The sequence below is a fragment of the Phyllobates terribilis genome, unplaced genomic scaffold, assembly GCF_046119375.1.
Source record: "Phyllobates terribilis strain yellow unplaced genomic scaffold, ASM4611937v1 Scaffold_2__4_contigs__length_985480577, whole genome shotgun sequence".
NCBI lineage: Eukaryota > Metazoa > Chordata > Amphibia > Anura > Dendrobatidae > Phyllobates > Phyllobates terribilis.
Window position 1 is genome coordinate 114,255,638 of NW_027362762.1, and position 20,995 is coordinate 114,276,632.

At 43.5% G+C, this 20,995-nt stretch overlaps 1 protein-coding gene across 1 annotated transcript in view; it reads left to right on the forward strand.

Moving 5' to 3' along the window:
* The window catches only part of PDS5B (PDS5 cohesin associated factor B), a 132,209-nt gene that overhangs the window by 63,738 nt on the left and 47,476 nt on the right, over positions 1-20,995 (forward strand). Inside the window, exons 11-17 of the mRNA XM_073662516.1 lie at positions 200-345; positions 1,914-2,065; positions 2,567-2,680; positions 6,592-6,673; positions 9,022-9,070; positions 9,275-9,414; positions 11,160-11,275. Coding sequence (XP_073518617.1) covers positions 200-345; positions 1,914-2,065; positions 2,567-2,680; positions 6,592-6,673; positions 9,022-9,070; positions 9,275-9,414; positions 11,160-11,275 — 799 coding nt within the window. The remainder of the gene's footprint in view (positions 1-199; positions 346-1,913; positions 2,066-2,566; positions 2,681-6,591; positions 6,674-9,021; positions 9,071-9,274; positions 9,415-11,159; positions 11,276-20,995) is intronic.

Sequence of the window (20,995 nt, forward strand, 5' to 3'; positions counted from 1 at the left end):
TTTTTTGTTAAAGAAATTTCAGTGACTATTCCACTCACCTGATTGAGTTTTGCGCCTGTTAAAGGAATAACCTCATTATTAGGCATTGAATGGGTTTTTCAAAGGCAGAAATTTGTTTGAACTCCGTAGATGATGCTAATTTTAACATGCCCCAGATATTTTGGGTAAAAGTGTTATGATACAGGTTTTTTTTTTTCAGAATATCTAAAAGTGAGGTCCCATGACCCTGAGGAAGCCATTAGACACGATGTTATTGTGTCTATTGTTACTGCTGCAAAGAAAGACCTTCTTCTTGTTAATGACCACCTTCTTAATTTTGTCCGGGAAAGAACTCTTGATAAGCGGGTAAGCGTGAAACCTTATAGGAGGAGTATACATGCCCTTTTTACACACACATTTCTTAATTACGTAAGACCTAAAGCGGTTGTCCCACAAACAAAGTACATTTTAACCAATAGGAATTGAAATGAACTGAATGTGTTTAAAACATTTTCCTGTGCTGAGATCTTGAAAGTGTGCCACTGATATGTACAGTTGTTTGGTATATATGACCATGTAGATTCTCCATTTCCTGGTTGACACATACCACAGCTTCTGGCCAGTGAAGGAAACATAAGTCACTTATGATAAGTGAGTATACCTACCAAACAGCAGAGACTTGCAACTGCTCCTTTCTCAAGTAACAAATTTTCTTGCTTTTTTTTTTTATCACAGGAGCAAGTGTTTCTGCTCTGAGTGCATCATAAATTAAGTCAGTGACGAAGGTCCAGTGGCCATTTTGCTGATATGTCACTGAGGTGACGCAGCAGAAACAGTCGCTCCTGTGATAAAGCAAGCAGGGAAATGTTTTACCTCAGAAAGCGAGCCCATGCTGTTTTGTCTGTATGCTCACTTATCAGTGACTTATGCTTCCTTCCCTAGCCAGGAACTGTAGTATGTGCCGATGATGAACTGGAGCATCTCTGCATAGTCTGGTACAACCATTACATCTTGGGCATATTTACAATATTCTTAACACATGCAGTTGTGGAACTTATTATTATTCCAAGGTCTATTAATTAAAATGTACTTTATCCTTGGGACATCCCTTTTTTTTAAATAAATTTAACATTTATAGTTGAATTAATGATTTACTATTAAAAAATAATTTAATCACTATATTTAAAAATAATAATCCTGCAACCTTCACACTGGCCGCCAGGCCTAATTTTACACTTTTACTTCTTCACATGAACATTAGCAGCAATAGACTGATTCAGACCCTATTTGTATAGAAGTGATATCTGGGCATGCTCTGATTTGGGCAAAGGTCATTGTGAAGGCGGGGAGGAGGTGAGCTGTGCCTTATTTTCTGTTAATGGTGGATTATATGGAACGTATGGTGTATATATAGGGTGCTGCCTTTCATTATAGTTCTGTCTGTGATCATGAGACTTCTGAAATGTCTTCTGTACATAACAGGAAGCGTGAGTCTAGTGTTAGTCCTTGTGGCCAGTGTGAAAAATTTCCAGATTTGGAATTTATTCTTTTATTTCCCCTTTTGCCCCTATAAATAGCAATATAGAAAGTATAAATTTGATTTACACAATGTTTTCTGAGGACACATTCCTTTTAATGTGCTCTTAGCCTAAGATTTGTGCGGTACACCATAAGTTAACTTTTCATTAGTATGTTAAATACTGTTTGTGACAATTATGTCGTCTTACTTTTGTATTACACTTTTCTACAGAAAAAGCCATAGAACTGTTTAACATCTCCATTGATTTTTCATAATAGCGTGTTTTACTAGTCTAGCCTAAAGGAAAAAAAATGTAACGCTACTGTCAAATGTGTGAGAGAGATCTTTAGTTCTCAATTTAGAGCCATCTATGTATCTAAACTGAAGTCCCAGTGATTTTTCTTTCATTGATCAGTGGAGAGTAAGAAAAGAAGCCATGATGGGCCTGGCTCAGATCTATAAGAAGTACGCTTTGCAAGCAGAAGCCGGAAAAGAGGCCGCAAAACAAATCTCTTGGATTAAAGATAAACTTCTTCATATCTATTACCAGAACAGCATAGACGACCGGTAAGTACGTGAGCCAGAATGTGTCTGTTTAGGGTATTATGACATGGTATTAGATTACTTGTAACATTGTTACATTCATGTAAGATTTCTTTCTATATTGTGAATTAGATAGCATTGAACGGACTGAAACTGTCTGGCGTTATCAGCGTAAGCTGTGACCATTCATATACTACTCCTGTGGCAGTAATATGTGTAATGAGGAAGGTGGGACATGAAAACGTAGTCATCCCTGGACACGTGTCACCTGGGGACGGGCTGATGACTTTTCCACCCTGTAAGCAGTCACCAGTTTTATAATTTGCAGATGGCAGGTAAAGGGGACCCTGTGACAGACTTTACATTGGGGCACTAAGACGTCGAGATCTACCGTGGCATTCAAATGAATGACACTTTGGCATTTTGTGCGTCCTTACATAGTGTTCACTAATTTTTGTCCTTATGAATAAATGCTATGTCTTTCATGCTAAATTACTAAATCTTTTTTTTTTTTTTTTTTTGCAGGTTGCTAGTGGAACGAATTTTTGCACAGTATATGGTTCCTCACAACTTAGCAACTACAGAAAGAATGAAGTGCTTGTATTACCTGTACGCAACATTGGACTTAAATGCTGTTAAGTAGGTATCTATGGTCGCTTGGGCAACTATATTAGGATCTGTATAATGAACAAATAGATCTATTTAACCCCTTCCCGACATATGGCATACTATTACATCGTATGTTGTATGCCAGACTTTGATCCAAGCTCAGAAACTGAGTCTGCATCAATGTCAGCAGATCTGCCCGCTGCTGTTAACCACTTAAGTGCTGCTGTCCGTCTTTGATAGAATTTAAAAGGGTATTCTTAAGTTTGCACGTTATCCCCTATCCATAGGTTAGGCGATTATTTAAGAATTAATTATTTATTATGTTTTTCTCATATAGCGCTACCATATTCTGCAGAAATGTACAGATATTGGATCCAACATGACTATCTAGAAATAGTATAGTATATTCATGATGGGTTATTTATTAATCTTAAATACAAGACCCACTCAGATAAACAATGAACAACCACATAATCAGTTTTAAAAAATTGTTAATTTAATTAATTTATATTAACAATATATACATGTATAAATAAAAAAACATGATTACAGAAAAAAGCCGACTCAGGGATATATAATAAGTACCCAATCGTGCTGTGGGGAATAGATCAATAGAAAGGACAGTATTAATGGCAAATCCAAACTGTGTTAAAGTGCATAGTACAATAAATACATATAGCAACAGCTCAAAGGTTCCAGTGGTGAAGCGCACCGTCTATCTATCTATCTACAGTATCTGTCTATCTACAGTATCTGTCTATCTACAGTGTCTGTCTACAGTGTCTATCTACAGTGTCTATCTACCTATCTATCTACAGTGTCTATCTACAGTGTCTATCTACCTATCTATCTACAGTGTCTATCTACCTATCTATCTACAGTGTCTATCTACAGTGTCTATCTACCTATCTATCTACAGTGTCTATCTACCTATCTATCTACAGTGTCTATCTACCTATCTACAGTGTCTACCTATCTATCTACAGTGTCTATCTATCTACAGTATCTATCTACAGTATCTATCTATCTATCTACAGTATCTATCTATCTATCTACAGTATCTATCTATCTACAGTATCTATCTATCTACAGTATCTATCTATCTATCTACAGTATCTATCTATCTACAGTATCTATCTATCTACAGTATCTATCTATCTATCTACAGTATCTATCTATCTACCGTATCTATCTATCTACAGTATCTATCTATCTACAGTATCTATCTATCTATCTACAGTATCTATCTATCTATCTATCTACAGTATCTATCTATCTATCTACAGTATCTATCTATCTATCTACAGTATCTATCTATCTATCTATCTACAGTATCTATCTATCTATCTACAGTATCTATCTATCTACAGTATCTATCTATCTACAGTATCTATCTATCTACAGTATCTATCTATCTACAGTATCTATCTATCTATCTACAGTATCTATCTATCTACAGTATCTATCTATCTATCTACAGTATCTATCTATCTACAGTATCTATCTATCTACAGTATCTATCTATCTATCTACAGTATCTATCTATCTATCTACAGTATCTATCTATCTATCTACAGTATCTATCTATCTACAGTATCTATCTATCTACAGTATCTATCTATCTATCTATCTACAGTATCTATCTATCTATCTACAGTATCTATCTATCTATCTACAGTATCTATCTATCTATCTACAGTATCTATCTATCTATCTACAGTATCTATCTATCTATCTACAGTATCTATCTATCTATCTACAGTATCTGTCTATCTATCTACAGTATCTATCTATCTATCTATCTACAGTATCTATCTATCTATCTATCTACAGTATCTATCTATCTATCTACAGTATCTATCTATCTATCTATCTACAGTATCTATCTATCTATCTATCTACAGTATCTATCTATAGATATATATATATCTATCTATCACCCCTGCTCTTTTCTATTATATACTCCTTAAGAAAGCCATCCGGCGAAACGGCGTTGGAGGTGGTGGGGCCTAGCTATGTGGTATTTATATGGTTTTTATTCCTTCCTATGTATTTAGCACTCTAATTTATCTATATCCACTGTGATTTAATTTATTTATAACTTTGAGTTGTTGCTATATGTATTTATTGTACTATGCACTTTAACACATAGTTTGGATTTGTCATTAATATTGTCCTTTCTATTGATCTATGCCTCATAGCAAATGAATGATTGGGTACTTATTATATATCCCAGAGTCAGTTTTTTTCTGTAATCATGTTTTTTTGATTTATACATGTATGTATTTTTAATATAAATTAATTAAATGAACAATTTTTTTAAAAGGATTATGTTGTTGTTCATTGTTTATCAGATATTGGATCTAGTTGGATGAACACGTAAGTGAGCTGCGCTGCTGAAGTAAATCAATTTTTCAGAGTTAATGATGAAGAAAAGTTTTTTTTTATTAACAACGCGTTTCAACGCCGTACTGGCGTCTTTTTTCAAGTAAAAAAAAAAAACAAATGTGTTTTTTTTTTATTACTTGAAAAAGATGCCGGTACGGCGTTGAAACGCGTTGATGATGAAGAAAAGGCTTTTTATTAACATCTCTGAAGAATTGATATATTTGAGCAGCGCAGCTCACTTACATGTTCGTCCAACTGGATCCAATATCTCCTGGATCATTTATCTTCCAGCCAGGGGGCAGAAGCAACTGTTTTTCTTCATGCCTTCATAGGAGTTGTGCCTGTCACATCTCCATCTGGTGAGTGTAACCAGCACTCTTACTCTCCCTCCATAGGGTATCACCCTATTGTGCGCTCTGTTCCCCACATTTAGATCTACATACAATTTACAGATATTATCATCACTGTCCCCATTGGGGCTTACAATCTAAATTCCCTATCAGTATGACTTTGGCGTATGGGAGGGAACCCACGCAAACACAGGGAACATACAAACTCCTTGCAGATGTTGTCCTTGGTGGGATTTAACTCAGGACCCAAGTGCTGCAAAGCAACAGTGCTGCTAACCACTGAGCCACCGTGCTTTGATAACTTACCAATTGCTCTGGGTTTGACCACTGGAGTCTCCATCGTTCCCAAGAACTGGAGCTCTGAAGAGCCCTGTGTGACTGGAGTGGGGGTCGTTTATGTATTCATTCTTATGGGAATGCCAAAGACCACCTGAGCGCAAAGCTCTGCTATCTCCAGCAGTCCCTTCAAGAATGAATAGAGCGATGGCGCACATGTTAGACCACATCTCTATTCACACTTGTCAGGATTTTTGGGAGTCCCATTCGTCGGATCCCAAGCGATCAGGAAGTTTTCCCCTTATACCATGGATCGGGAATAACTTCCAAACTTGAGAATACCCCTTTAAAGCTTGTGGACCAGTGGTTGCCCAGCTATTTCTGCATGCACAGTCATACAGGGAAGACTGTCGGTCACTGAATAGGACCGCCCGCTGGACTCCTGATTACAATCACCAGGGAGTTCAATTAATAAAATGTAAGTTTTAATGACACTTTTTCTACAAAAATGTATATCAATCGTATTAGATCCTCCTGCTCTATAATATCCTGCCCACTGATCAGATGCCATTTTCACCATAACAGGTTCCCTTTAAATTGACCCTTCGTGCTACTACAGCCTATTCCCTTCTTTATATATGTAATAGTTACCTACTAATCCTCTCTTTTTCCCCCACTGGAGGTTTTGTAAGAGATTTCGTACATATCTATACTTCTGTCATCTGTTGCTGCTGAGCAGTTCTGATTCCTCTTACTCGGAGCTGCTCTTCAGTACCTGGCAGTGGCTGCTACACTCTGAATGCATCTACTCATACGTCAACCATCAGTTGTAATCACAGCTTACCAGTGGAGATGCCGGGTGTCAGACACCCACCAGTCTGTTTTTGATTACTTTTAACTTTGCTTTTCTTCTTCCTCCTGTGAAAGAGCATTGAATGAGATGTGGAAATGTCAGAATATGCTCCGACATCATGTGAAGGATTTGTTGGACTTGATGAAACAGCCCAAAGTAAGTCTGTCTGTCTCTGTATCATGAGTGATACTTTTCTGTATTGAGAGATGTAAATGCTTCATGTAAACAGACAGCTGCCTCCCCAGTGTATCGGTATAGAGCCAGCTGCTAGAAAAAAGTTTGAAAAAGTTGATTTCTGTGAGGCAGACAGTGTCAAATTGGATTCCAAATTGGGCCACAAAATCAGGAATCTGAGGCTCATAATCCTTGGGAGGTGAGATCAATAGGGGGGCACTAACGGTGGGCACTAGCTCATTTGCTGTCCTGCGTGTGGGGAGTTCATTATCGCTGGCGGAGGAAAAATAGAGGAAGGTGTCATCCTCTCCCTCACTATCTGTTTCGGAGTCAAGGAAGGCGTGTGCCTTCTTGGCTGAATACAGTCTTTAGGAAGATTGGTACATTTTATTTTTCACATGGGTGGTTTTAGTCAGGGGTGTGTGTTTTGGTGTAAACTTTTTTTTTTTTTTATTAGAATACAAGAAAGCCGGATAAAGAGGTATAGAAGAAAAGAATCTAGAAAGTAAAATATAAAAATTAAATAAAAAGGAGACTATAAAAATTTGTTAAAATAAAAAACGTACTAAACAGATGACCGTAAAGACAATTACTCAGCGCCCGCAACTAAATTTTCTAACTATAATTCTATGTAGTAGAAAAAACTGCATTATAAGTACTACAATAATTTTCCATTAGTTGCTAAACGGACGTCAGTAAAAAAACAACAACAAAAAAAACAAATGAGCGCCCACAACTATCTGACACTAATTTTGATTTCAGTAAATACTGTAGTAGAAGCTAATTTCTACAGTATATTTTTACTGTTCATTACTGTCCCTATTCTAGCTCTATCAACTAATCTCAATTATATATTTTATTTATTTGTGGTTATATTTTAGTTAAAAATACTGTAGTATAAACTGATTACTACAGTATATTTTTAATGTCCCTAATATAGCCCTATCAACTAATCATTATTTTTATTTGATGCTTTTTTTTTTTTTTTTTTACACTTTTTTAAAAGGGGGGAAAAAAAACACAACCGGATGCCAATCAGTGATGTGTATCACTGATCAGATCTCAGCGGCTGCAGGACACAGCACAGAGATGGTGCAAGAGGAAAAAAAAATGCCAAAAATTAAGCAATCAAGTGCTGATCAGCGCTCGGTGGCAGAAGGAGGGTTGGACAAGGGGTTAGGGAGAGGCGTAAAGTGGGGAGAGAAGGATTGGGATGGATTAGATAAGAAAAGCGGACAGGAACGTCTTCAATCTTCTGTTCTTCAGATGTTGAGTTCAATGCTGCAGCAGAAGTGGTGGCACAGTCTAAAATAGCATGTGGCGCCACAAGTCCCAGCATATCAGCAGCAGAACGACCACATTTAGAGGTTAAACTGCCCTCTAGATCACCGATTGGTCGATCGGACGTCATCGTCCTATTGCACCACTGAACGCTGAGGTTGCTGATGCCGCTGTTCCCGGCACCAACCTATGATCTGTGGCGTTATAGCACCGATCATAGCTGGATATCAATGTTTTAGGCTTCAATGTTTTTTTTGTTTTTTTTTTATATATAGTACAAAGGACAGCTAAAATACATTTCCAAATGTGTTTCCCATTCTGTAATTAATAATAATAATAAAAATAAATATTTTTCATTATTATTATTTATTTTTTCTTTGTGTGTGAGCGGGTCTAGTAAAAGAAATCTAGGTTGACTGTGGCATTTTCATTTTTTTTTTTACCTACTATTCTTATTTATTCATTTTATTTTTCACTTATTTAACACATTCTGGCCCTGATACGGTCATAAAAGACACGGGGAGGGGATAGGAGCATTTAATTATTGAAATATTTTTATTTCCCTTGTATCGGGCTTGTTTATTAGCCCCAGTTACAATGGGAAATACTGGTTGCATAGCAGAGTTGTCTGGGGTTCCTCACCATACACTGATCACATAACCGATGTATATAAATGATGAGTTACCGTCAGCACTTTCTATTACGGCCCCCTTTCTGATAGCCCTCGCCCCTTGAGCATGATGAAAAATGGGTCTAAAATCACATAAATGTGATGGAGCATGTAAGATTTTTTTTTTCCTTCCGAGCTAATGAAGGGAGAATTCATGCAGTCATGTAGCATAGTAAACCAGACCCACTGTTTGCAGGTAGTTGCTGCACTGGAAGGTAGTGTGGCTTTTCTTTACATCGACATGAAGCAATAGTCCATATTTCAGTACTATTGAAAACCAATGTATTTTCTTGGCTTTTTACTGTGACACCCCCCCCCCGGTGTTGACTTCATAGATTTTTAGAATTTATCTTAAATATTTTACAATTTTATTTTTCAGTCGGAGTCTGGAAGTAAAGCAATTTTTTCCAAAGTGATGGTCATTACACGTAAGTCCATGTGTGGAATGTGGTCGTTTAACATCTTTTTCTTGCTGCTTTTCTTTCATACAAAGCCTCGATAGTCAGTCTGCAGTTTCAGGCGACTTTCATCTAATGTGTTTTTCGGCATTTACATGTGCATGAAAGATCTGCCATACATTGTGGCAAATCAATTGATTTACATTGTTTCATTTGTTCTTTCTTTCATCATAGGAAATTTACCCGATCCTGGTAAAGGGCAAGACTTTTTAAAGAAATTTACCCAAGTTTTAGAAGAAGATGAAAAGATTAGGGGGCAACTAGAGAAGATTGTGAGCCCAACCTGTTCATGCAAGCAAGCGGAAGTTTGTGTGGTGAGGATCTGCACCTAAAATACTTTCTTACCAGATGCTTGCCTTCTAAATTGTATTATTTTTAGAGGACCATTGATTCTATGGTGCTGTACATGAGAAGAGGTTACAAACAAAAATAAATTACATTCAAGATTTTAACAGTGACAGACTGGTACAGAGGGGAAAGGGCCCTGCCCTTGTGGGCTTACAGTCTACATGTTTATAGTCAAGGAGACAGCAGGATGAGGGGTTGCAGCATCTCCGATGGTGGTGAGGTGGGTTATTGCAGGCTGTAAGCTTTCTTGAAGAGATGAGTTTTCAAGTTCCTTCTCAAAGTTCCGAGTGTGGTGGAATCGGATGTGTTGGGGCACAGAATTCCAGAGGATAGGAGATACTCGGGAAAAGTTTTTGAGTTGATTGGGTGAGGAAAGTATAAGTGTGGCGGAGGGTAGGAGGTCTTCGGGGGATCTGAGATTACAAATTGGAAGATATTGAGAGATTAGTTCAGAGATATACAGCAGAGACAGATTATGGACAGCTTTGTAGGTCAATAGTAATAGGTTGAACTGGATAAGTTGGGGAATTGGGAGTCAATGAAGGGATTTGCAGAGGGGTGACTGAGTAGCGAGGCAAAAGGTGGATTAGTTTTGACAGCGGAGTTCAAATATATTTTAGTTGAAGGTGGCAAGAGCTTGGATGTGTGGTCTGTAGGTCAGGGCAGAGTCGGGGGTTACTCCGATGTAGCGGACTTCCGATACAGGGGAAAAGAGTAATGTAATTTATTGTGATAGATTGGGTAGGGGGTTTAATTGAGATGGAGGAAAGATGATGAGTTTAGTTTTGTCCATCTTGAGTTTTAGTAAGCGAGGGGAGGAGGAGGATATGGCTGATAGACACTCTGGGATTCTGGACAGCACAGAGGTGACATCTGGGCTAAATGGGTAGATCTGAGTGTCATCAGTGTCTAGATGTTACTGGAAACCATGGGTCTTTCAGTTGCTCCAGGCCAAAAGTATTGATTGAGAAGAGTAGGGGGTCCCAGGACAGAGGGATGGAATCAGAGAGGGCGGGATGAGGAGGTAGCATGGGAGTGGGAGATACTAAATGTGATTAGAAAGGTATGAGGAGGTCCAGGAGAAGGCAAGAACTTTGACCCAAGGCCAGAGAGGATCTGTAGTAGGAAGGCGTGGTTGACAGTGTTGAAGGCAGAGGACAGGTCTAGAAGGAGGAGTATAGAGAATGGTCTGTTAGCTTTGGCAGTAACTCGTTAGTAATTTTAGTTATGGCAGTTTCGGTGGAGTATGGCAATGGAAGCTGGATTGTAGGTTGGAAAAGAGTGAGTTAGATGAGAGCTGGGTGGAATCTTCAGCATGGACATGCTGTTTGAGGAGTTTAAAGGTGAACGGGAGCAACGATATGGGACGATACCTGGTTTTTATTGCTGCCTGTTTTTTATGGATGTATTTTTACTAATGTTGAGTGCCACTTATCTTTAATAGAAATGACTCAGCTAATCTTTAAGCTACTCACTATTTCATAATACAAGAAGAAAAAAATAAATAAAAAGCCGCTGCAAAGTGTTTGGTTGCTGCCAAGCCAATTTAATGCTCTAGTCCAGATTTTTGAAGCATATGTAATATGCGCTTTCTGCCCATTTGATGAATATCTGTTGCAACCAGAATGCAAGTCACACTCCTTATAATTTGATAAAGAAATGTGTAATATAAAAGGCTAATTCTTTTCTCCATTTTCTTTAAAAATAAAAGCGTGATATTACTAAGAAACTTGGCAATCCCAAGCAGCCAACAAATCCTTTTCTGGAAATGATGAAGTTTCTGCTTGAACGGATAGCACCTGTGCACATTGACACAGAGTCAATAAGGTAAGAAGCTGTGTGTTATGTCTTCTGTATAAAGAAAGGATCTGTGCACAGGCGCTGCTCAGGTACAGGAATTGTATCCACTTTGTCATAAAGAAATGTAACTCCTGCATGACAGGCAGTTTTTCTAATTTTGCAATATCATGCTTTCCCTTTCTTCCAGGTGACCTAATTTTTTTTTTTTTTGCCGAACAAGTGGCCTTGTTAGACCATGCTCAGAGCATTGTCTAAGAGGCTTCTGTCATTGTAACCCTGACAGGTATAATGCACTGTAGTGCTGGTGCATTGCAATGCATTATACCAGCGATAAGTTCTAAAAATTAAAGTCCCATAGAGTGACAAAGTAAAAAAATATATATATAAAATTTAAAATAATTTATATATATATATATATATATATATATATATATATATATATATATATATATATATATATATATATATATATATATATATATATATATATATATATATATATATATATATATATATTAGTGCAGACCAAAAGTTTGGACACACCTTCTCATTTAAAGATTGTACATTCACACTGAAGGCATCAAAACTATGAATTAACACATGTGGAATTATATACTTAACAAAGAAGTGTGAAACAACTGAAAATATGTCTTATATTCTAGGTTCTTCAAAGTAGCCACCTTTTACTTTGATGACTGCTTTGCACACTCTTGGCATTCTCTTGATGAGCTTCAAGAGGTAGTCAACGGAAATGGTCTTCCAACAATCTTGAAGGAGTTCCCAGAGATGCTTAGCACTTGTTGGCCCTTTTGCATTCACTCTGCCGTCCAGCTCACCCCAAACCATCTCGATTGGGTTCAGGTCTGGTGACTGTGGAGGCCAGGTCATCTGGCGTAGCACCCCATCACTCTCCTTCTTGGTCAAATAGCCCTTACACAGCCTTGAGGTGTGTTTGGGGTCATTGTCCTGTTGAAAAATAAATGATGGTCCAACTAAACGCAAACCGGATGGAATAGCATGCCGCTGCAAGATGCTGTGGTAGCCATGCTGGTTCAGTATGCCTTCAATTTTGAATAAATCCCCAACAGTGTCACCAGCAAAGCACCCCCACACCATCACACCTCCTCCTCCATGCTTCACGGTGGGAACCAGGCATGTAGAGTCCATCCGTTCACCTTTTCTGTTGCGCTCAAAGACCTGGTGGTTGGAACCCAAGATCTCAAATTTGGACTCATCATATCAAAGCACAGATTTCCACTGGTCTAATGTCCATTCCTTGTGTTCTTTAGCCCAAACAAGTCTCTTCTGCTTGTTGCCTGTCCTTAGCAGTGGTTTCCTAGCAGCTATTTCAGCAGCAGATGGAAGGAAGGGAGACACAGTCATTACTAGTGGGTAGGCGGAGCCCACATAGGATAGAACACCTCAGATTAAAAAAGAGTGTTGTCCGGCCCCTCCAGCTTGGGCTCCTCCTACTCCAGCTCTCCAGTCTAAAATTTGAGGTCACAGAGGATGGTCGCTGCTGGAAGCAGCTCCTCAGAAATTTTTTTTATTTTTATCGGACAGAGACTTGGACCCCCGTGGTCTTGAGGTCTCAGGGGTCTCAGCGCTGCTGGACCCCCACCCCTCCCTTGGCGGATCTGCATTACCCTTTGAGAGAGGTCCCTGCAGAACCCTGCCGGCCCCGGGGGATGAGGGATGCTTCCCTGGCGGGGACGCAAACCGCGCATCTGGGGTCACTGCGTTCTCCGCCCTGGGGGGAAGCTTGGGCACAGCGCCACAAATCCCTGGGGGTCCCTGTGGCGCTCAGCTGGGTGAGTACTCAGCATGTTAATGTGTTTTGAGTGCTTCAGCGGCTGCTGCGGCAGCCGCTGTTACATGTATTCAGCTGGTGACTTGTGTTTTTTTGTCCGCAGGTGGATGCCTGCAGGACATGGAAGCGGGGCAGGAGCGGAGAGCGGAGGAGTCGCGCGCGCTTTTTTTGAAGCCGGCGGGGGGCGTGGCTTCGCGCCTTCCCGGTCTTTCGCGGGCAGGAAGCGCTCTGAGCGCGCGCTTTCTCCTGCCCCTCCTCTTCCGGTTTCTCTCTCCTCACAGCACGGCGGCCATTACTGAACGGCTTCCATCGGGCTCCTCACTCTCCTCTCCTCCCGACAGACCGAAGGAACACTGCACCGCGGCCAGCTGGGTGAGTCGCTTCTGCCTGTCAGGGCAGAAGCTTAACCCCTCACCCCCTCAGCGCAGGGCACCTTTCTGAGGCACAATAAGGTGGCAGACTGTGCTGTCCTGCAGCTATTACCTCATATAGAGGTTCCTTTTTTTGTCTGGGGCTCGCACATCCTTTTCATTTCACAGAGGTTGTGGGGAGTCTGCGACATTAACCCCTTATTAGGCGGTTATCCCTTAATTGGGGGTCAGCTGGGGTAGCTCTCTCTTTAAGAGCTTTAACCCTTCAGCTTTCTTTTAAGAAACCACACTGTCCTACTTACTGACAGGTTTAACCTGCCATATACTGTGTGAGGGCATGTCAGATCAGGGTCCAGGAGGTGCGGACCGTCTCCCAGGTCCGCTACAGGATCAGTCTCGCGTGTCTGACACGCAGGAGTCCTCGACGGCGTAAAGCGCAGCCGTCGGGGGTTTCAGTGATGGGGCAGTGGTCAAAATGGAGGCCCTCACTCGTTCTATTGATGGCCTGTCTGACCTTCTAGGTTATTGGGTGTCAGCTAGATCCTCTCATGGCAGGAAGCGCCACAGGCCGGTACTTCCCTCCCCGCGCAGCGACTCGGAGATCTCTGTTATGGAGGGTTCCCCTTCAAGCTCAGATGGGGAGATGTCCGATTCGGATAAGGAGGATCGGCAGGGGCACTCTGCCTCTTTTTTGGGCCGTGCAGAGGCTTTTATTGGAGCCATGAGGGAGGCGTTACAGTTTCCGGAGGAGGTAACTAGACGTCCTGGTAAGTCGGCCCGGATGTTTCAGGAGTCGCATAGGTCGCGCTTGGCATTACCATCTCTGGATGAGCTTAATGGGGCAGTGGAGAAGGAACGCCTGTGTCCAGATAAACGTTTTCAGGGGACACGGTTTTTTGAGGCACTGTATCCGTGTTCCACGGAGTTGATTGATAATTGGATTCCTTCTCCTGAAGTGGATGTCCCTTTATCCCAGCTTAGCAAATCCTCATTACTGCCTGTTAAAGGGAAGGCGAGTTTGCAGGATCCGCTGGACAGAAAAACGGAGATGGCGGCGAAATCCATCTACGAGGCCGCGGGTCATGGATTCAGAGCGGTGCTAGGATCCATGTGTGCTTGTAAAGCTTCCCTAAGCTGGTTGGACCGTCTACGGACGGCGTGGCAGGATGGATTCCCGCTATCCGAGGTAGATGGGCTTTTCAAATTGTTGGAGGATGCGGCCCGATATGGCAGTGATGCAGGTTTGGATACCGCGTCACTGCTGTCCAGGGCGCAATCCTCGGCGGTCACAGTCAGAAGAGCACTGTGGCTCAGACAGTGGACCGGGGACGCGGTTTCCAAGCAAGGTTTGCTATCTTTAGCTTACAAGGGTGGTCAGTTATTTGGATCTGACCTCACGGAGCTGATTGTCAAGGCAAAGGCAAAAGAAGCGGCCTTACCACAGCGAAGAAAAGTGGCTTCTGCGTCGGGCAGGCCTAGTGCCGGTAGTAGTCGGCGGCCCTTTCGGTCCAGGGGACGGTCCGGTCAGCCCTCTTGGGGATCGGGTCGTCCCTCTTTTTCAGGAAAAAAGGCTTCTCAGAAATCCCGCACTCCCTGGAAACAGAGCTTCCGTCAAGACAAGCGGGAAGCTGACAAAAAGCCCGCTAAGGCGGACTGACGCCAGGTTTTCTCTCGAGGGCTCTCGAGTGGGGGGTCGCCTGCTCCAATTCGAATCGACTTGGGCGTCCCGCATTTCGGACGCCTGGGTGACGCGGGTTGTGTCAGCAGGCTACTTCATAGAGTTTCTTTCTCGACCCCCGGACAGGTTTTGCCGATCTCGCATTCCGTCAGAGCCCGAGCTAGTTGCCGCTCTACGGCAGGAGGTCGATTCCCTTCTGCAGAAGGGTGTGGTGGTACCGGTTCCGCCGGAGGACCGGGGAAGAGGGTTTTATTCAAACCTCTTTGTGTTCCCCAAAAAGGAGGACAAATTTCGCCCCATTCTGGATCTCAAAAGATTGAATCGGCATGTCCGCACCCGGAAATTCCGCATGGAGTCGCTTCGCTCGGTTGTGGCGGCCCTGTCGCAGAACGACTTTTTGGTGTCAATCGACATTCGCGACGCTTATTTGCATGTTCCCGTCGGAAGGGCCCACCAACGCTTCCTTCGTTTTGCCATAGGTCAGGACCATTTCCAGTTTGTGGCCCTACCATTCGGGTTGGCCTCGGCGCCCAGAGTTTTTACAAAAATTCTGGCACCTCTCATGGCGATCCTTCGAAGACAGGGGGTTACGGTTCTTCCCTACCTGGACGACCTTTTGATTGTGGCGTCCTCAAAGGAGGAGGCTGTGACGGCTCGCAATCTATCCCTTCAGCTCCTGGAGGACTTCGGGTGGCTGGTCAATTGGAAGAAGTCGTCTTTGGAACCGTCGCAGTCAATCCTGTTTTTGGGGATGCATTTCGACACGGTACGAGCAGTGGTGTCCCTGCCTCCAGACAAGCAAGCAAGTCTTCTTCGACATGTACAGGTTATGAAGTCTTCGACAGCAATGTCCCTTCGAAGGTGTATGCGCTTTTTGGGTTTGATGGTGGCGTCAATGGAGGCACTTCCGTTTGCCCAATTTCATTCCAGGACTCTCCAAATGCTCATTCTGAACCGTTGGGATCGATCACAGGCTTCGCTGGATCGCAGTGTCATCATCTCCCACAGGGTGCGAGAGTCTCTAGAATGGTGGTTACGTCCGGAAGCGTTATCCCTGGGGAAGTCCTTCCTCCTTCCGAGGTGGTCGGTCATAACCACCGATGCCAGCCTGTCAGGCTGGGGGGGTGTCTGGAACGATCTCTGGATTCAGGGAGTATGGTCGTCGGAAGAGTCTGTCCTGCCGATCAACATCCTGGAATTGAGGGCGATTTTCCTTTGCCTCCAACACTGGACGGTCCCTTTAAACGGTCTGCCAGTCCGAGTGCAGACAGACAACGCGACGGCGGTCGCGTATATCAACCATCAAGGTGGAACGAGGAGCTCCAGGCTCATGATGGAAGTGTCTCGGATCCTGGTATGGGCCGAGGCCAAGGTGCCAGCCATCTCTGCGATTCACATTCCGGGAGTTCAGAATTTCACGGCGGACTTCCTCAGTCGCGAGAAGGTGGATCCCGGAGAATGGAGTCTTCACCCAGAAATTTTTGCACAGCTGTGCTCCCGTTGGGGAACTCCTCAAGTGGATTTGATGGCATCAAGGTTCAACACCAAGTTACCGACGTTCATGTCCAGGTACAAGGACCCGAAAGCTGTGGCGGTGGATGCTCTGGTGGCTCCGTGGGACCAATTCGAGCTAATCTATGTGTTCCCGCCGATATCCTTACTTCCTCTGGTGTTGCGTCGGATCAGACTGGAAAGAGTCCCGGCTATGTTAGTAGCCCCAGACTGGCCAAGGAGGACGTGGTTCTCGACGCTGGTGTCGCTTCTGGCTGCGCCTCCACTTCCTCTCCCTCTTCGCCCGGACCTGTTAACCCAAGGGCCCGTTCGTCATCCGGACCTGAAGTCTCTGCGTTTGACGGCGTGGCTCTTGAGACCGAAATCTTGACTCGTCAAGGTTTTTCAGCCAAAGTCATTGCCACTCTGCGAGCTGCCAGGGGTCCTGCCACTACTAGGATCTATCACAAGACTTGGGAGGCCTTCTTTTCATGGTGTTCGGGTTCTTCAAGGAACCCGAGGATTTTTTCCATTCCCAATTTGTTGGCCTTTTTGCAGTATGGCCTGGACAAGGGTTTGGCAGTTAGCACTCTGAGGGGTCAGGTTTCTGCTTTGTCCTTGCTGTTTCGGAAGGCTATCCCCTCGCGTAGGGACGTTCGTTCCTTTTTTCGCGGGGTAACCCGTCAGTTTCCGCCGCGGAAGGCGCTTGTGTCCCCTTGGCGGCTCAATCTGGTCTTGGAGGCTCTTCAACATGGGCCTTTTGAGCCTATGGACTCCGTTAGCCTTTCTTTGCTTTCTTGGAAGGTTGCCTTTTTAGTGGCAGTCACCTCTTTGAGAAGGGTTTCTGAACTGGCGGCTCTTTCTTGCTCGCCTCCTTTTCTGGAGTTTCTCCCGGATCGCGTGGTGCTTCGCACACGGGGCGACTTTCTACCTAAGGTGGTGTCACAATTTCATGTTAACCAGGATATTGTGTTGCCCTCGCTCTGTCCGGAACCGAGGAATGCGAAGGAACGGGCCTTGCACTCATTGGATTTAGTGCGGGCTTTGAAGTTCTATTTGTCTATTACTCAAGGTTTTCGGAAATCGGACTCTGTTTGTGATTCCAGCAGGTCGTCGGCGTGGTCAACGAGCTTCCAAGGACACTATAGCTCGATGGATTCGGTCGGCCATTTTAGAGGCTTACCGACTCGAGGGCGAATCTTGTCCAATTAAGATTCGAGCTCACTCCACGAGAGCTGTGGGTTCATCGTGGGCTTTTCACCAAGGGGCCTCGGCAGCTCAACTCTGCTGGGCGGCTACCTGGCGCTCCGTCCACACTTTTACAAAGTTTTATAAGGTGGACGTCAGTGCTTCCGCTGATGCAGCCTTAGGACGTAGGGTCCTGCAGGCGGCTGTAGTTTAAGTTATCGTTAACTTGTATTTAGCGCTAGTTGCGCATTTTTCTAGGTTGTTGGGATTCTGCCTCTGTTGGTTTTTTCCCACCCTTAATTTTTGGACTGCTTTGGGACGTCCCACTAGTAATGACTGTGTCTCCCTTCCTTCCATCTGCTGCTGAAAGACGGATTTTGGTAAGACCTTACCTGTAAAATCCTTTTCAGCGAAGGAAGGAAGGGAGACTCAGCTCCCTCCCATGGCAGAAGTGTGTTGTTGTGTTTTCAGATGCAGCGTGACCCTTCTCTGATAGCGATTATCTGGGCTGAGGTCGGCGCGCTAAGGCTCTGTTCCAGCATTGCCAGCTCATCGCAGTGGTCAGGTCCAGTGAGTAGTACCTGGGACTGTGTGGTTTTTCTGTTATATACATAACCTGTCTCTTGTTTTTTCTCTGAAGTTCTTCAGAAGGGGTTATGTTGCTCCGCTGGTGATACTTGCTCTTCCTTAGCTTGTGTACGGACTGGAGAGCTGGAGTAGGAGGAGCCCAAGCTGGAGGGGCCGGACAACACTCTTTTTTAATCTGAGGTGTTCTATCCTATGTGGGCTCCGCCTACCCACTAGTAATGACTGTGTCTCCCTTCCTTCCTTCGCTGAAAAGGATTTTACAGGTAAGGTCTTACCAAAATCCGTCTTTTACCATGAAGGCCTGCTGCACAAAGTCTCCTCTTAACAGTTGTTGTAGAGCTGTGTCTGCTGCTAGAACTCTGTGTGGCATTGACCTGGTCTCTAATCTGAGCTGCTGTTAACCTGCGATTTCTGAGGCTGGTGACTCGGATAAACTTATCCTCAGAAGCAGAGGTGACTCTTGGTCTTCCTTTCCTGGGATGGTCCTCATGTGAGCCAGTTTCTTTGTAGCGCTTGATGGTTTTTGCAACTGTACTCGGGGGCACTTTCAAAGTTTGCCCAATTTTTCGGACTGACTGACCTTCATTACTTAAAGCAATGATGGCCACTCGTTTTTCTTTACTTAGCTGCTTTTTTCTTGCCATAATACAAATTCTAACAGTCTATTCAGTAGGACTATCAGCTGTGTATCCACCTGACTTCTGCACAACACAACTGATGGTCCCAGCCCCATTTATAAGGCAAGAAATCCCACTTATTAAACCTGACAGGGCACACCTGTGAAGTGAAAGCCATTTCCGGTGACCACCTCTTGAAGCTCATCAAGAGAATGCTAAGAGTGTGCAAAGCAGTCATTTAAAGCAAAAGGTGGCTACTTTGAAGAACCTAGAATATAAGACATATTTTCAGTTGTTTCACACTTTTTTGTTAAGTATATAATTCCACATGTGTTAATTCATAGTTTTGATGCCTTCAGTGTGAATGTACAATTTTCAAAGTCATGAAAATATAGAAAAATCTTAAAATGATAAGGTGTGTCCAAACTTTTGGTCTGTACTGTATATATAATATATATATATAATATATATATATATAATTATTTTCACAGTTCAATGTTAGAAAATTCTGTGAAGCACCTTTGGGTACAAGATATATATTATATATTATCTATTATTATAGCGCCATTTATTCCATGGCGCTTTACATGTGAAAAAGGGGTATAATACAAGAACAATTACAATAATCTTGAACACAATGTGACAGCGACTGGTACAGGAGGAGCGAGGACCCTGCCCGCGAGGGCTCACAATCTACGAGGGATGGGTGAGGATACAGTAGGTGAGGGTAGAGCTGGTCGTGCAGCGGTATGGTGGAGCGGTGGTTACTGCAGGTTGTAGGCTTGTCGGAAGAGGTGGGTATTCAGGTTCCTTTTGAAGGTTTCCACGGTAGGCGAGAGTCTGATATGTTGGGGTAGAGAGTTCCAGAGTAGGGCGGAAGCACGGGAGAAATCTTGTATACGGTTGTGGGAGGAGGAGATAAGAGGGGAGTAGAGAAGCAGATCTTGTGAGGATCGGAGGTTGCGTGCAGGTATGTAACGGGAGACTAGGTCGGAGATATATGGAGGAGACAGGTTGTGGATGGCTTTGTATGTCATGGTTAGGGTTTTGAACTGGAGTCTCTGAGCAATGGGGAGCCAGTGAAGAGATTGACAGAGAGGAGAGGCCGGGGAATAGCGGGGGGACAGGTGGATAAGTCGAGCAGCAGAGTTTATGATAGATTGGAGGGGTGCGAGAGTGTTAGAGGGGAGGCCACAGAGCAGGAGGTTGCAGTAGTCAAGGCGGGAGATGATGAGGGCGTGCACTAGTGTTTTTGCAGATTCATGGTTTAGGAATGTGCGGATCCGGGAGATATTTTTGAGTTTGAGTCAGCAGGAAAGGGCTTGGATATGTGGTTTGAAGGAGAGTTCAGAGTCCAGGGTTACCCCAAGGCAGCGAGCTTGAGGGACTGGGGAGAGTGGGCAGCCATTGACGTTGATAGATAGGTCAGTTGGGAGGGTTGAATGAGATGGCGGAAAGATGATGAATTCTGTTTTGTCCATGTTAAGTTTTAGAAATCTGGCAGAGAAGAAGGATGAAATAGCAGACAGACATTGTGGGATTTTGGTTAATAAGGAGGTGATATCGGGTCCAGAGAGGTAGATCTGTGTGTCATCGGCATAGAGGTGATGGCGTAGAGGTGATACTGAAAGCCATGAGACTCTATGAGCTGTCCCAGGCCTAAGGTGTAGATGGAGAAGAGCAGGGGTCCTAGAACTGAACCTTGGGGGACACCGACCGATAGGGGGCGAGATGAAGAGGTTGTGTGCGAGTGGGAGACACTGAATGTCCGGTCTGTTAGGTATGAGGAGATCCAGGATAGGGCCAAGTCTGTGATGCCGAGAGATGAGAGAGTCTGTAGTAAGAGGGAATGGTCCACTGTGTCAAAGGCAGATGACAGGTCTAGGAGGAGGAGGACAGAGTAGTGTCGCTTAGATTTGGCGGTTAGTAGGTCGTTTGTGACTTTAGTCAGTGCTGTTTCAGTAGAATGGTGCGGTCGGAAACCAGATTGTAGGCGGTCAAAGA